The sequence below is a fragment of the Pleurodeles waltl genome, chromosome 11 (assembly GCF_031143425.1).
Source record: "Pleurodeles waltl isolate 20211129_DDA chromosome 11, aPleWal1.hap1.20221129, whole genome shotgun sequence".
Taxonomy (NCBI): domain Eukaryota; kingdom Metazoa; phylum Chordata; class Amphibia; order Caudata; family Salamandridae; genus Pleurodeles; species Pleurodeles waltl.
The window spans coordinates 579,759,368-579,774,052 of record NC_090450.1 but is presented as its reverse complement, the minus strand read 5'-3'; the positions used below and the strand labels follow the sequence as shown (position 1 = coordinate 579,774,052).

At 45.2% G+C, this 14,685-nt stretch overlaps 1 protein-coding gene across 5 annotated transcripts in view; it reads right to left on the bottom strand.

The window, feature by feature from the left end:
- RHOBTB2 (Rho related BTB domain containing 2) overlaps positions 1 to 14,685 on the bottom strand; it is a 222,118-nt gene that overhangs the window by 59,542 nt on the left and 147,891 nt on the right. Inside the window, exon 1 of one of the 5 annotated variants that reach the window (XM_069214058.1) lies at positions 973 to 1,351. The exons of the other annotated variants lie outside the window; for them this stretch is intronic. Coding sequence (XP_069070159.1) covers positions 973 to 1,028 — 56 coding nt within the window. The 5' untranslated portion in view covers positions 1,029 to 1,351. Of the gene's footprint in view, positions 1 to 972; positions 1,352 to 14,685 lie in introns of those variants that run through there. 5 annotated transcript variants of the gene reach the window in all.

The following is a 14,685-nucleotide window of genomic DNA, read 5'->3' as shown; positions in this document are numbered from 1 at the left end:
GCAGCAGCAAGCAAGAAGTTCTTTGGTCAGAGAAGGAAGTAAATGCTCAGATCCCTGAGAGTGTTTTCCTATCAAGCACAACTACAGTGCATGTCCCTGGTAAGTGGTTGCACAACACCAATTTAAGCTAAAGTGAGGCCCTTCCACAGAACCAGTGCACAGTGCAGTGCTGCTTCTAATAACCCCCGGCCACTGGACAGTGCCTAAGACGCCCTAGTGCCACCCCTTCTTCCCTCCTGACAGTGTGCAATCATAATAGTTACCCCAGGCTTCAACACTGCGTAGAGCCTTCAAACCAGTGTTTAATTTGAGTCGGTGGTTGTCTGTAGGGACCAACGGCCCTTTTATTGGGGGGGGGGGCACTTCTTTTTCCTCGTCAGACCTTTTTCCAGAGCAAGAGAGGAAAAACACACAAATGAGAAATTAAGTAGAAGAGAGAACGAGAAACAAGCACAAAATGGAGAAAGCAGGAACCTGCAAGAATGAGATAAAGGGGCAGAATGCAGTGGATTCAAGAAGCCCGAGGTGGACTGAGGACTACAATGCCTTCGTTAATGGCGGGCTGACATTTAATAGCGCCGACCCCGGGCTTCTGAGCAGTGCTTTTGGCAAAGGTACATTTTAGTTTCCAAATTAAGCACTGCTTGAAACCCAACCAACACGGTAAGTACAGCGACAGTTCGCCCAAATACGAGGTTGCAATATGAGGTTGCTAGCTCGCTCTAAGCGAATGAACGCCACATAACGTGCACTGAACACCTGCGGAGTGAAAATACCCGAGGACGAGTGAAAACCATGCAGTGAAATAAATCTCTGTGCACGTGCCAGTATGCACCTTATAAGTATTACAGGCCCTGTCCGCCAGAGAATTACGGTACCTATAAACCCACAACGACTGCCCCCCACGCCTCCAATCCACACACTAACATCGTGGCTGTGCCACTCTTCGGCCCACCGTGTCAACCAACTTACGAGGCTTCGGGTAGTGCACGCCGCACCCACCTCCTCCGGACGTGCCTGTGCAGCATGCGGCGCCGACACCCTGGGCTGGCAGCCCTCCACCCGCGCTACCGGTCTGGGCTAGTCGCCGGGCAGCAGGCTTGGCAGGGCAGGTGCCGGGTTCGTAGACCCGGGAGTCCGGGCCTTTCCCTTTCTCTGGGCCTGCTCCCTCTGAGCGGCCCGCGCCGTCGGCACTTCCGCACTTCATGGCTGGAGCTTAAAACACGCACGCCTCGAACGGAACCGCAGAGGTTGTGCATGAATCACCATATCCGAGTTTCGGCTGCCTGTTTTTTCCTGGACGGTGTCCTATAATTTATACAAACGCTGAGTATTATGTCTTTCTTGTGTACCCGCGTGACCTGCCCTTAGGGACAGTGTACTTTAGACAGACTGAAGAGGAAGGCGGGGCAGCCTATGGCTGCTTCAAGGAACCAACCATCCATCTCAAAACAAGACGCCGGGGATGGCAAATGCGGTCTGTGGGCGAGTAACTCCTTGCCCCCTCATGGACTAGAAATCCAGAGGGCCCTGGCAGGCCAACTAATGTTAGTTTTGGCTACACACAGTGTCAGCAATTTGCCACTGCCCGTGTAACCGCAAAAATAACATTAAGCATTGGCAAAGCCAATAGGTCTGGCTTTGACAAGCTGACGTGAGGGGTATTGTTTTTTTAACTGCAAGCATATAACGCAACAAAAAAAACACATGCTGCCGCTACAGCATTGCTTTCTATACAGATTTTCTTAAAACGTACGGCTGCATATACAGTTAATAGATCACTAAATGTGCTTCAAAGCAGGCAGGTGTAATTAGAACATATAGAGCGTATTACTATAATATTTGTTTATTTGTTTAATACACATTGTAGGAAAGAATTGTTCTTACTGTTGCACGGAAAAAGGTTCTAATGGTTTTAAATTGGTGTGTCCTAATTACATAATTTAAATACACAAGGATGACTAAAAATATAAAAAGAAGAAATAATGTAAAGCAATAAGCATTGACGAAGTCAGACACTGGAGCACCAGGACTGGCACTGAAGTGTCCTTCTTTTAAGGTGGATGAGGACTTGATCAGACAAAATGCTGTTTATCACAGTGCACAAAAGCCAAGGGTTTACCCATTTCCCCATGCTGTGGTGAGCAGCAACAAGATGTAAATTAAAGCTTAACAGAGCGAACAGAGCTGATCCAAATCCCTTTTATGGAGGTCTATGCGTACGCATTTTAATGTTTTTTTTTTTATAGTGTGAGGCAGGTAGCAAACGCATGGTGTCTCCAGGCCACAAATAAAAAGCAGGATACAGAGAGCTACAGAAGGAGAAACTTTGGCTCCTCCTCTAGGTTGATCAATTTGAAGGGCATTTGATTGGGCAGTGGCTGTGTTATAGCACTTATAAAGTAGTTCCAAAGCAGTGCACTTATGTAGTTTCAAAGTAGTGCGCATCCACTTGCATGGGCAGTGAAGTGTTCATGTACCGCAATGGAGGTACATTGTTTTAACGTATACTTCCTGCCCAACGTATTACACCAAACACCTGTGCTCCTAACCGACTGGTGCCAAGTCATGTTACATCGCGAGCAGCATTACTCACTAGAATTCTGTCCAATAAAGGAGGCTGCTGCCAGTGTGTCTAGAGCGGCGATGAAGCCAGAGGTAAGATGTTCAAAGGAGCTCCCACCATGTATTGGTAAGGGGGGTTTACTCTCGTTCATGATGTCCTTTACGTCCTATGTGATGACACAGAAGTGCCCACATGGTGGTATCTGCTAGGGCCATTGATGGCACAGGATGTGCGCACATGGTTTTGTTTTGACAAGACTACTAAGATCTGTATGTCACAAGTTCGCGTAGAAGGGCGAAGCAGAATATTTGTTTCACTTCCACTTACGAAGCATGATTTGGGCAGAGTCACCCAGGGCAGGAGTCCAGTGCCTTCAGTTTATACGTATGGTACTCATTAAGCACACACACATGCCTCATTAAGAAGTGCCTGGCGCTAGAAGGTAACCAAACGCAATGGAAATCAAACAAAGTTAGACAAGGGCTGTTAATAGGTGAGCCTTTAACTGCTTTCTGAAAGTTATGAGATTGGGTTCAGCCCAAAGGGCAAAGGCAGTAGCTTCCAAACCTCCGAAGTCACTGTTGAAAGTGAGCGACCCCTAATCCTGGCATTTTTTTAAATCTAGAAACAGTCATCAAATGACGCGTTGGTGTGTGGGCTGTGTAGGCAGGTGCCAAGAGAATAAAGAGGACATATATTTTTCCTGTGAAGGGGTGTAAGTGATTTCGGGACACAGGCACGGGGTCTTAAATTGACTTCTTTTATCAATGGGTAGCCAATGAAGGTGGTGCAAATGTTTTTAAATGTAAGATATTCTGTTCAGCTTTAGGATTAAGCGGCTGCTGCATTTTGTACCATACAAAATATCTGCAACAGATAACCCAGAAGGCCTACCAGTAGAGAATTGCAATAATCACGCCTAGATGTTATTAAATCTTGTCTGAGGCTTTTCCTAGAAGATAAGGGCAGATATGGGAGAACGTTGCTGGAATAAACGATAATCCCCAAATCTATAGCAGGCAGGATAGGGTTGGAGTATGGCAAATGATACCTGGCCACTATTTTGTGGTTCAATGGAGGGATTACCAAAGAGGAGGACTTCTGTTTTATTAGTATCCAGGATGAGAGACATTTGTTTCATCCAGAGAGCCATTTCCTTAACGCAGACCACATTTTAGCGATGAATCACAGTTATCCTCATCTAAATTAAGAATAATTTAGATGTTATCTGCACAGGAATACAATTTCAGTCCAAAATAACTAATCAATATAGCAAGTGGTGCAACATATATAGTGTAGGAGGCTGGACTGGCTTGTAGTGAGTACCAAGGGGTACTTGCACCTTGCACCAGGCCCAGTTATCACTTATTAGTGTATAGGGTGTCTAGCAGCTTAGGCTGATAGATAATGGTAGCTTAGCAGAGCAGCTTAGGCTGAACTAGGAGACGTGTGAAGCTACTACAGTACCACTTAGTGTCATATGCACAATATCATAAGAAAACACAATACACAGTTATACTAAAAATAAAGGTACTTTATTTTTATGACAATATGCCAAAGTATCTTAGAGTGTACCCTCAGTGAGAGGATAGGAAATATACACAAGATATATATACACAATAGCAAAAATATGCAGTATAGTCTTAGAAAACAGTGCAAACAATGTATAGTTACAATAGGATGCAATGGGGAAACATAGGGATAGGGGCAACACAAACCATATACTCCAGAAGTGGAATGCGAACCACGAATGGACCCCAAACCTATGTGACCTTGTAGAGGGTCGCTGGGACTATTAGAAAATAGTGAGAGTTAGAAAAATAACCCTCCCCAAGACCCTGAAAAGTGAGTGCAAAGTGCACTAAAGTTCCCCTAAGGACAAAAGAGTCGTGTTAGAGGAATAATGCAGGAAAGACACAAACCAGCAATGCAACAACTGTGGATTTCCAATCTAGGGTACCTGTGGAACAAGGGGACCAAGTCCAAAAGTCACAAGCAAGTCGTAGATGGGCAGATGCCCAGGAAATGCCAGCTGCGGGTGCAAAGAAGCTTCGACTGGACAGAAGAAGCTGAGGTTTCTGCAGGAACGAAAAGGGCTAGAGACTTCCCCTTTGGTGGACGGATCCCTCTCGCCTTGGAGAGTCGTGCAGAAGTGTTTTCCCGCCGGAAGGACGCCAACAAGCCTTGCTACACGCAAATCGTGCGTTTGGCGTTTTTGGACGCTGCTGGGGCCCAGGAGGGACCAGGAGGTCGCAAATTGGACCTGCAGAGAGAGGGGACGTCGAGCAAGACATAGAGCCCTCACTGAAGCAGGTAGCACCCGGAGAAGTGCCAGAAACAGGCACTATGAGGATGCGTGAAACGGTGCTCGCCGAAGTTGCACAAAGGAGTCCCACGTCGCCGGAGACCAACTTAGAAAGTCGTGCAATGCAGGTTAGAGTGCCGTGGACCCAGGCTTGGCTGTGCACAAAGGATTTCCGCCGGAAGTGCACAGGGGCCGGAGTAGCTGCAAAGTCGCGGTTCCCAGCAATGCAGCCCAGCGAGGTGAGGCAAGGACTTACCTCCACCAAACTTGGGCTGAAGAGTCACTGGACTGTGGGGGTCACTTGGACAGCGTCGCTGAATTCGAGGGACCTCGCTCGTCGTGCTGAGAGGAGACCCAAGGGACCGGTAATGCAGCTTTTTGGTGCCTGCGGTTGCAGGGGGAAGATTCCGTCGACCCACGGGAGATTTCTTCGGAGCTTCTGGTGCAGAGAGGAGGCAGACTACCCCCACAGCATGCACAAGCAGGAAAACAGTCGAGAAGGCGGCAGGATCAGCGTTACAGAGTTGCAGTAGTCGTCTTTGCTACTATGTTGCAGGTTTGCAGGCTTCCAGCGCGGTCAGCGGTCGATTCCTTATCAGAAGGTGAAGAGGGAGATGCAGAGGAACTCGGCTGAGCTCATGCATTCGTTATCTAAAGTTTCCCCAGAGACAGAGACCCTAAATAGCCAGAAAAGAAGGTTTGGCTACCTAGGAGAGAGGAAAGGCTACTAACACCTGAAGGAGCCTATCAGCAGGAGTCTCTGACGTCACCTGGTGGCACTGGCCACTCAGAGCAGTCCAGTGTGCCAGCAGCACCTCTGTTTCCAAGATGGCAGAGGTCTGGAGCACACTGGAGGAGCTCTGGACACCTCCCAGGGGAGGTGCAGGTCAGGGGAGTGGTCACTCCCCTTTCCTTTGTCCAGTTTCGTGCCAGAGCAGGGGCTAAGGGGTCCCTGAACCGGTGTAGACTGGCTTATGCAGAATTGGGCACATCTGTGCCCAACAAAGCATTTCCAGAGGCTGGGGGAGGCTACTCCTCCCCTGCCTTCACACCATTTTCCAAAGGGAGAGGGTGTCACACCCTCTCTCAGAGGAAGTTCTTTGTTCTGCCATCCTGGGCCAGGCCTGGCTGGACCCCAGGAGGGCAGCTGCCTGTCTGAGGGGTTGGCAGCAGCAGCAGCTGCAGTGAAACCCCAGGAAGGGCAGTCTGGCAGTACCAGGGTCTGTGCTACAGACCACTGGGATCATGGAATTGTACCAACAATGCCAGGATGGCATAGAGGGGGCAATTCCATGATCATAGACATGTTACATGGCCATATTCGGAGTTACCATGGTGAAGCTACATATAGGTAGTGACCTATATGTAGTGCACGTGTGTAATGGTGTCCCCGCACTCACAAAGTTCAGGGAATTGGCTCTGAACAATGTGGGGGCACCTTGGCTAGTGCCAGGGTGCCCTCACACTAAGTAACTTTGCACCTAACCTTTACCAGGTAAAGGTTAGACATATAGGTGACTTATAAGTTACTTAAGTGCAGTGTAAAATGGCTGTGAAATAACATGGATGTTATTTCACTCAGGCTGCAGTGGCAGGCCTGTGTAAGAATTGTCAGAGCTCCCTATGGGTGGCAAAAGAAATGCTGCAGCCCATAGGGATCTCCTGGAACCCCAATACCCTGGGTACCTCAGTACCATATACTAGGGAATTATAAGGGTGTTCCAGTAAGCCAATGTAAATTGGTAAAAATGGTCACTAGCCTGTCAGTGACAATTTGGAAAGAAATGAGAGAGCATAACCACTGAGGTTCTGTTTAGCAGAGCCTCAGTGAGACAGTTAGTCACTACACAGGTAACACATTCAGGCACACTTATGAGCACTGGGGCCCTGGGTTACCAGGGTCCCAGTGACACATACAACTAAAACAACATATATACAGTGAAAAATGGGGGTAACATGCCAGGCAAGATGGTACTTTCCTACATATAGTAAATAATGTAGGACTGGGAGCAGATGGCTTTGGTACCGAAGTAGAGCTAGACGTAGTGGTGGACCAAAAATTAGCCACAGAGACTGCTTGTCTGCAACCTTTCAAGAAGCAGACAACCCAGTTCTAGGTCATGTACTAGAAATGAACACCATAAGAAAAGTGTTTTTTTTTTTATTGACTTTTAATCAAATACTCACTGTCCAAACTCCCTTTCTATTTTCTGAACACGTTCTGAACCTGATGAGGAATGATTTGCAGTACTAGTGATTAGTCCCGTTTGTCATCACTCACCCCCAGCTTTCGAAAGCGTTGCTCACTCAATCTAACCAAGACTCCCTTACTTTCATGGACACTCAAATGACAGGCTAAGGACACTTAAATGATATACTAAGATTTAACTACTCGAAGACATCTATGTGGTGGTTAGGGATGTGGGCTCTGACACAGTAAGAGAAGTTAGTTAGCGCACTCAAGAATTATCAACGTCAACCTGAGGCATTAGAAATACATTAAAATGATGCACCGATAGTTTAGAGAGCAGTAAAAAGTATATTAAGACAGCAAAAACATGTAGTGCCTAGCTCTTATGCCTGTTGGCATACAATCCCAAAAATCATCCGCTATTAATCTGGGAGGTCTACATCTCAATCAGTGTAAGCACATGAGCTAACTTTGTAAGCACTTTGGAAGGACGTGAGTCTTCCCTACCAGCAGTCAATGAATGGGTACAGACTTTCTGTACATACCAAACCAGTTGAAGATGGTTTAGCAGGTTTGGTCGAAAAGTGCAGTTACAGTCCACCAAGAAAGGGCAATTTGTGAGGGAATATGGAATTTCAAGCAATTATGGTTGCACAATATCTTACAGCATCTTGGAGCCTTCCTTGACTCGGGCTTGCCTACCAAGGTCCATTAAGGTGGCAGTAACACCGAACTAGCTGGTCATGTTTTAAGGTGTCCTAAAGGACTGAGATCTTGATTGGCCTAAATAGCAAAACAAGATACGTGTGTTCAAACATCTTCACTGCCAGATCCCAACAGACTGTCTCGTGAGAGCTAAGGCACCTTTGAAAATGTCAAAGGGTAATATTTTGAGAAACACTGGACACAACCTAAAAATAACTTAATTTGTGGTTTCCAGAGACTTTGGACATCCTAGTCTGTATGTGGGGGCACCAAGGCCAAGGAAATTGAAGTGCCAAAGACAGTATGGAAGATTGTAATTCAGGCTCTGGTGTGGCAAATGGCTGAGGACATTCTTTAGGTCAAAGGTAGTTAAGTAGCCCAAGAGTCTTCAGACTTCCTTCCAGCTCACCTAGGTAGGTTCAAAGAAACACTCTTGCAGGGCGAAGATGGTGTTCAAAGCGAGTGCTCTTTTGCTGATAAAACAAAGCTTTTTTCGTTTGTACTGAGGTAAACTTTTCAGAGAGTCACTACTTCAGAACAGCTCTTCTGCACAATGGTTTCATTCTGTCTTGGGCCACTCAATCTGCTTAACCAAGGTGACTTGTCTCTCACGGTTTAGTGGTCATGATCACTGCAAACTGACCGACATTATAACCAAGGCTCCCTGTTTTCCGTTTTGTCTGATTTTTACAGACAAACACAGACAGAAACCATTTTGTTTCCTGTCTGTATTTATTTTTAAATGTTGATAAAAGTGTAAATTACATTGTATTTTTGAGGGATTCTAAATGGTGTTAATCATGACTGCTAGCCCAACAGGTGTCGTGATTGACAGGGGTGAGGTTAAAAAAAAGAGACATTCCAGTAATGAGGCCTAAAATGCACAAGGTTGATATTAAAACATGCACGTTTTCATTTAAGTGCTGTGAATTATCATCTGTCGGTATGCATATCATAGAAACCTGTCAGGAATGCAAGCAAGACTGTACATTTATCAGTTAGATAAATGTGGAAGTATACTAGTTTCAGCTTCGTTTCGTCACAAAAAGCGAAATATACAGATAAAATTACCAAACTATAAATATGGATGAATGCAGACGGAAATGTCAAAACAATAAAAACCATAAAACAGGGAGCCCTAATTATAACTAGCTCATTAAGGGGTCTTTGGCTGTTTCAGGGAAGTATCTCTCTATCTAGATATAGATATAATATATAGAATGTTATATTGGACATGACTATAACTGCATTTTACATGGGGGAGACAGAACTCGATCAATCTGAAGCTGTAGCCCAAGTGTTAATCAGACTGGTACCAACCAGGCAAAGTCACCTATTGCTGCCACAGACATTACACCTGGGGATGGAAGTAGGGGAACGTTCGGTAACACTGATGCAGACAGCATATGCTATCTCATTACTGGTACCTGAATGCCCTCTGGGATTCAGGGACCACCATGCAAAAGCACTACAAAACAGGGGAACTTTCAGGTGGAAAAGTTAAAGAATGGATGAGCTGTGGAAGGGAGAGCTTTGAACCTTTGTCCATTCACTCTTAGACTGGAACAATAATTGGCACTGATTTACACTAATCCCGTACCTAGGAGAGTGAGGAGAAATTGCTTGCAAAGCAGTGCAATGGAAGACACTACAGGTCTTCAGAACAAGACCGAGCTGAAACTCTGCGCACTACTGTCCGCTTGATCCAAACCAGCAAAACAAGAGCATGGCACATCCGTCACTTCTTAGAACAAAATTAATCACTCATTTTATATAATTCTTTGTAGATCCTCGTCTCCCATGAGGAGACACATGCAACCCCCCATATCACATAAAGCGCCTTCGAAACAAACGTCTAAATGGCAGATGCGCTCAGTACGATGTAAGGTGCTGAGAAGGTGGTTCCCAGCTACAGGTGAAAATCTTCAAGAATTATGAAATTTAAAAGTAATTTTTATACTAAGAGACGGTGTCCTCTTATAATGCTGTAATACTTTTCTTAAACAGATACAATACTACTTGACAGTCACATAAAATCTAGTACCAGCAAATAATGCTATTTTCTTCACTGCTTCTAGAGCGCCAGGTCACCATTTTGGTTTCTTCTCACTAATGTCTGCAATGCTCTTCAGAATAGATGAACTTGGCTATTGCATTGATAATTAGGTTTGAACATTATGAAAATTATTTTCCAAAAGTGAGTGTAGGATATCAATTTTATCTGGTACTAATGCATACTGATTTTCTCAAAATCCTGTGTCAAAATAGACTAATCACCTTTTCAAAATAAGGGACTAGGTTATTTTCTAGGGAGCAGACGAGGAGATTGTTATTCCTTGCACACAGCAATGCAGGAAGGCAAGTCTATTGAAAGGAAGCCAGCAGAGGGTTCCGCCATTAGACAGCTATACTCTTGTACTAGAAGGGATTTGTTAAAACACCAGCATTTGTTCTCACTGAAAGGAAGCCAGTACCAGAGATGATCCTTAAAAAAATATGAAGTAGAAATTGTGGCTACTCAGGAAATTAACCAAGAGATTTGTTGTGTTGGTATGATGTCAAACTTCTGGTCACTCAAGATAATATTGGTCCTTAAATGCACAAACTCAATACCAGTACCATTTTGGAGCCACTTCCTCACTGAACATGGACAGCTTGTTCCAGCTTGCTAACAAAACGGTGCTGTGGCTACGGGAGACAGCCTCTGGACTCCATAGGAGTTTTGGAACCTCAGACCATGCCACAAAGCCCAGAAGAGCTTGACCTGAGGTGCGATACTCACCACCCAGAGGAAACTTGAAAAGAGGAGGCTGTACAGTCCTGAAGGGACAGCTCAGCGCGGCATGTTCTTCACCCCAAGAAGCCAGATCCGAGGCACTGTGTCACTGGAAATCTGGTGATGTGAGTGATACATTAATGATCACAGTTATAGCATTGTCCTGCAGAGGATACGGTCATAAAATGACCAGAAACAAAGATGTTCCCCAAGATTAAAGTCTGAGGTTCTAAAAGCCCTCAACTACCATCTACATTTTTGTATGTGAGCTTCTGTTCACCGTACCCCCACATTAAGAAATCAAGAAGTGCCCCCACCACAGCAGCAGATTGAGCTCCAGAAAAAGAAGTGAGAAGGCAACTTTTATAACTTCGGCAACCTTCTTTTTAGTGCTGTCCAGACCCATTTGTGACAATTGTTGCCTTTGGGCCGCCCATTCCTTCTGAAAAGACCAACTATTTGTCATTCTTTTTTAACTTTATTGCCATCAGCATTGCCTTTTTTGATCTGCTATGCTTAGATTTCTATGTTAATGGCTGTGCCCAGTCAGCATTACAGCATCCCTTGCAGAATATTCGGATACATTTTCCCCGCATAAGGTGTTTATAGTCCCACTTCTTCTAAATCTACCTTTCTCAGTTGTTTTCAGTACTTCATGTTTTAAATTGATGGTCATTATGCAGGTGCTATCAGCGCCAGCATCTGTGTTATAGTTAAGTATTTGAGATAGGCCATCACCTCCATTCATAAACCTTTTGGTTTATGCTTTGCATGAGATCAGTTAGAGTGCGTTAAAGTTCTAGCTACTGCCCCATTCCTCCCCTACCACCAGTTCTTACATCTCAGTAATTCAGTACGAGACATGTTGGTTTGTATACCCTCTGAGGAATATAAACTACTTTTTGTTTAGGGAGAGAAAAAAAAACACATTTTGATTCATTGCTGGTTAAATTAGACCTATAGACGCATACAACACACAAGGGAATCTTCAGCTCAAGAGCACAATTCCCTATGTTAGTTAGTTACTCTATGCAGCTAGTTAAAGACATTCATGAGCGCCGACTGGCTTTAAACAGGCCGGCAGCTGATACTGCTCACTTCCCCGAGGTGTCCGGAAGGAATAGTAATCGGTAGGGCCATTTTCCTCATACAAGAGAGGTTTCACTCTTGAAGTTGCAACCTGCACTAATACAAAGGTCCACTCATTTTGGTGGCAGTCAAAAGAGTTGGTAGCAGCAGGGCGGAATGTGCAAGATGAACACCGCCAGGCCAGCATAAAGGAGACCACGCAGTGCAGCACTTGTGAAGGGTCCAGTGGACACCAAGTACTCCCTAATTCAGTTACATACAGGCAAGCCTGCACACGTTACAGGCACATTTCACATATGTCCCGACAGGATGAAGGCCAAGGATAGCACTTATAGGAACAAAACAGACCTTTTTCCAGGTGTGAGAAGAAAGCCACCCCGACCCCCGCAAAGGGCACAGGTAAAAAGGCTTCTGCCACTGTCACCAACATCAAAAGGCCAATAGCCTGGATTTACAGAGCTCTCTCTGCGCAATCTCAAAATCAGACCAAATGTTGACAAAAGCAGCAACAAAAGAACTTATTTTAAGCTTATATGATTGTAGAGCTCAATGAGGCTTTAAAACACGTATGGCTGCCCAGAACCATAAAAGAACAGGGTTTCACACCTTATCCCAAGCCCCGCAGAGGGCTTCTGTCTAAACACATTTAAAGTGATTCATTAACTCTTCCTTGCAAAGGTTGAACTTCTTGGAAATGATCCTGTAGTTCTGGAATTAATTAGCGGGAATTACCAGAAAAGGCATCTTCCAGAGCTAAAAATATGTAACGTAACTCAAAAAGTGTAAACATACATGATAGGTTGCCACCATCCAATGAGACAAGTAAGTTATCTGTAGAAAATACTCTTTCCAGCAAATGCACTGACCACCAGGGTCATCCTACTACTTAACAGTACACAAAGATCTCTGCGGCAGGTGTCTTAGACTACGGAGATATTTTAAAACGCAGTCTACTATGACCAATTAAGTAAACTACAAAAGATTTACTGTCTTATTTGTCCCTGTTGTCAATTTCATAGGGGGCAGGGTATTTATAAAATAAATGAATAAGATGTCTGTCAAACTCTGCCCCCTTTCTGCAGCCACACCTTTAACCCCGATGTACGAGCACCCGGAGTAACTTTTTTCATTTCCAGCACTAACTGCAGCCCTACAAGTTGAAGCAGGAGTTGGCGGAAGTTAGTTCTGGGAACTAATGGTTACAAGCCCCTTTAGCTTCCTTTATGCTATGACTTCTGGGAGGACACAGGTGCCGATGTTCGAGGAGACAAGGACAGGATGCTGAAGTGGATGTCCTGCACTTTTCTGGTGTGGAGTGCCCTGGTTTAGGCTGCGACCTACCCAAGGTTTTCTAGACGGTTGCTCTTATTATGGATGTGAAGGAAACTTGGGCTAACGATTGATAAGAAGAGGAAGGACTTCCCTGGCTTATTTCACTGTAGGACAAAAGTGTGCTGTATAGTTTTCTCGTGGATTTTGTAAAAGCGCTAAGACTGAATATTCTGAGGGGCAGTGTTGTAGCTATGCATCTGCAGGGTAGAGTAAAATGTTGCCTCCTTTGGCCAATGGAAAGCAGCAGGTGAATGAGATGCGAATGTAGAGGGGAAAAGGCCAGCTGGAGGGGACCAGTGTTGCTGGAGAGGCTTTAGGAGCACTAGGAATATTTTGCTTAAGTGTGTCCTAGGTATTATCCTTTAGAAGGCTACAGTTGCTTTCTTTGGCGATAGAGGCACAGCAGGGCAAACCAAACGCACATAGGGGCTTTGAGTCAATGATCTGAGAGACCCTTTGTTATGATGGCCTGTGTTGGGCCAAGGGTGGGTGAGCGAATGCTTCTCTGGGAGGCTGTGGAAAGGAATGTCCTACTACTTAATGGTAATCTTCATTACTCCTGGTCCTGTTGATCTCGCCCATTCATCACCAAATGGAGATAAACCGATCTCTGCGACAGAAAAAGAACACAAGGAATGATGGTTCCTTACCCCATCTTCCCTCCCTCTCGGAGTACATGGCAAGAACTTACCCAGCATTCCTCCTGAACTACCAAGCCCAAGAATGGAAGGCCGGCAGACGGGGAGGGAGGGGGAGTATGATGAATGGGATGAGGACAACAGAACCAGCAGTAATGAAGATTACCAGTAAGTAATAGGACATCACCCCAGGTCCCTCCAGGCCTCATCTGATTCATCAACAGATGGAGAATACACACACTTCCAGAACTAGCTTTCCCAAAGACAAGAGGAAAATCAAAAGGAATAACAAAAAGGACACCACACCCAAAATGCAGTAATCCAAAAACAGTAATTTACTAGCATGTGAAGGAACCACAAAGGCAATTCAGGAGCAGACATCGCTCAAAATTCCCAGAACAAAATTAGTGTCATCCCCCAATACATTCTGTAAATGATAGTGCCTGACAAATGTTTTAGAGGAAGCCCAGGGAGCAGCTCAGCAGATCTCTGAAATGAAAACCTCTGTAGCTTCTGTAGGACCTGCCCTGAACCCCCAATGGAGGAGGGACCCCAGCCACAAAATAAGCCAGCTCAATTGTCTGCTTGATCCACCTGCTGATAGACAAGGAAGAGTCCTTCTCAACCCTAGAGGATGCCCCAAAGGAAGCAAACAGAGAATCAGGTTTCTGAAAAGAACTGGTGTGGTCCAGTGCTTAATTTGTGCTTGTTGTTTCTGGTGCTGAGCACCGGCACTTATTTTTGAGGGACGGCGCATGTTTTTCTGCCCCAAGCATTTACTGCAAGCAAAAGACACATATTGGAAAGATGGAGGAAGAGAAAAACTAAAAAGTGTCACAATGGGAGAAAGCTGCAAGAGTGAGCTGAAGGGGCAGGGAGTGGCTTTAAATGAATTGAAGAGACCAGAGATGGCTTCAGGATTACGCTTGCCTTAGTATTCCACATTTAATTGCTGCAGCCGCATGTTTAAGAGGGGACTTCGGGCATTAAGCACTGGTGCGGTCCAAATACAACTGAAAAGCCCCTTTCATGTCCAGCAAAGACCAATCAACATCAGACTCCTCTACCTCATCTGCCACCAAG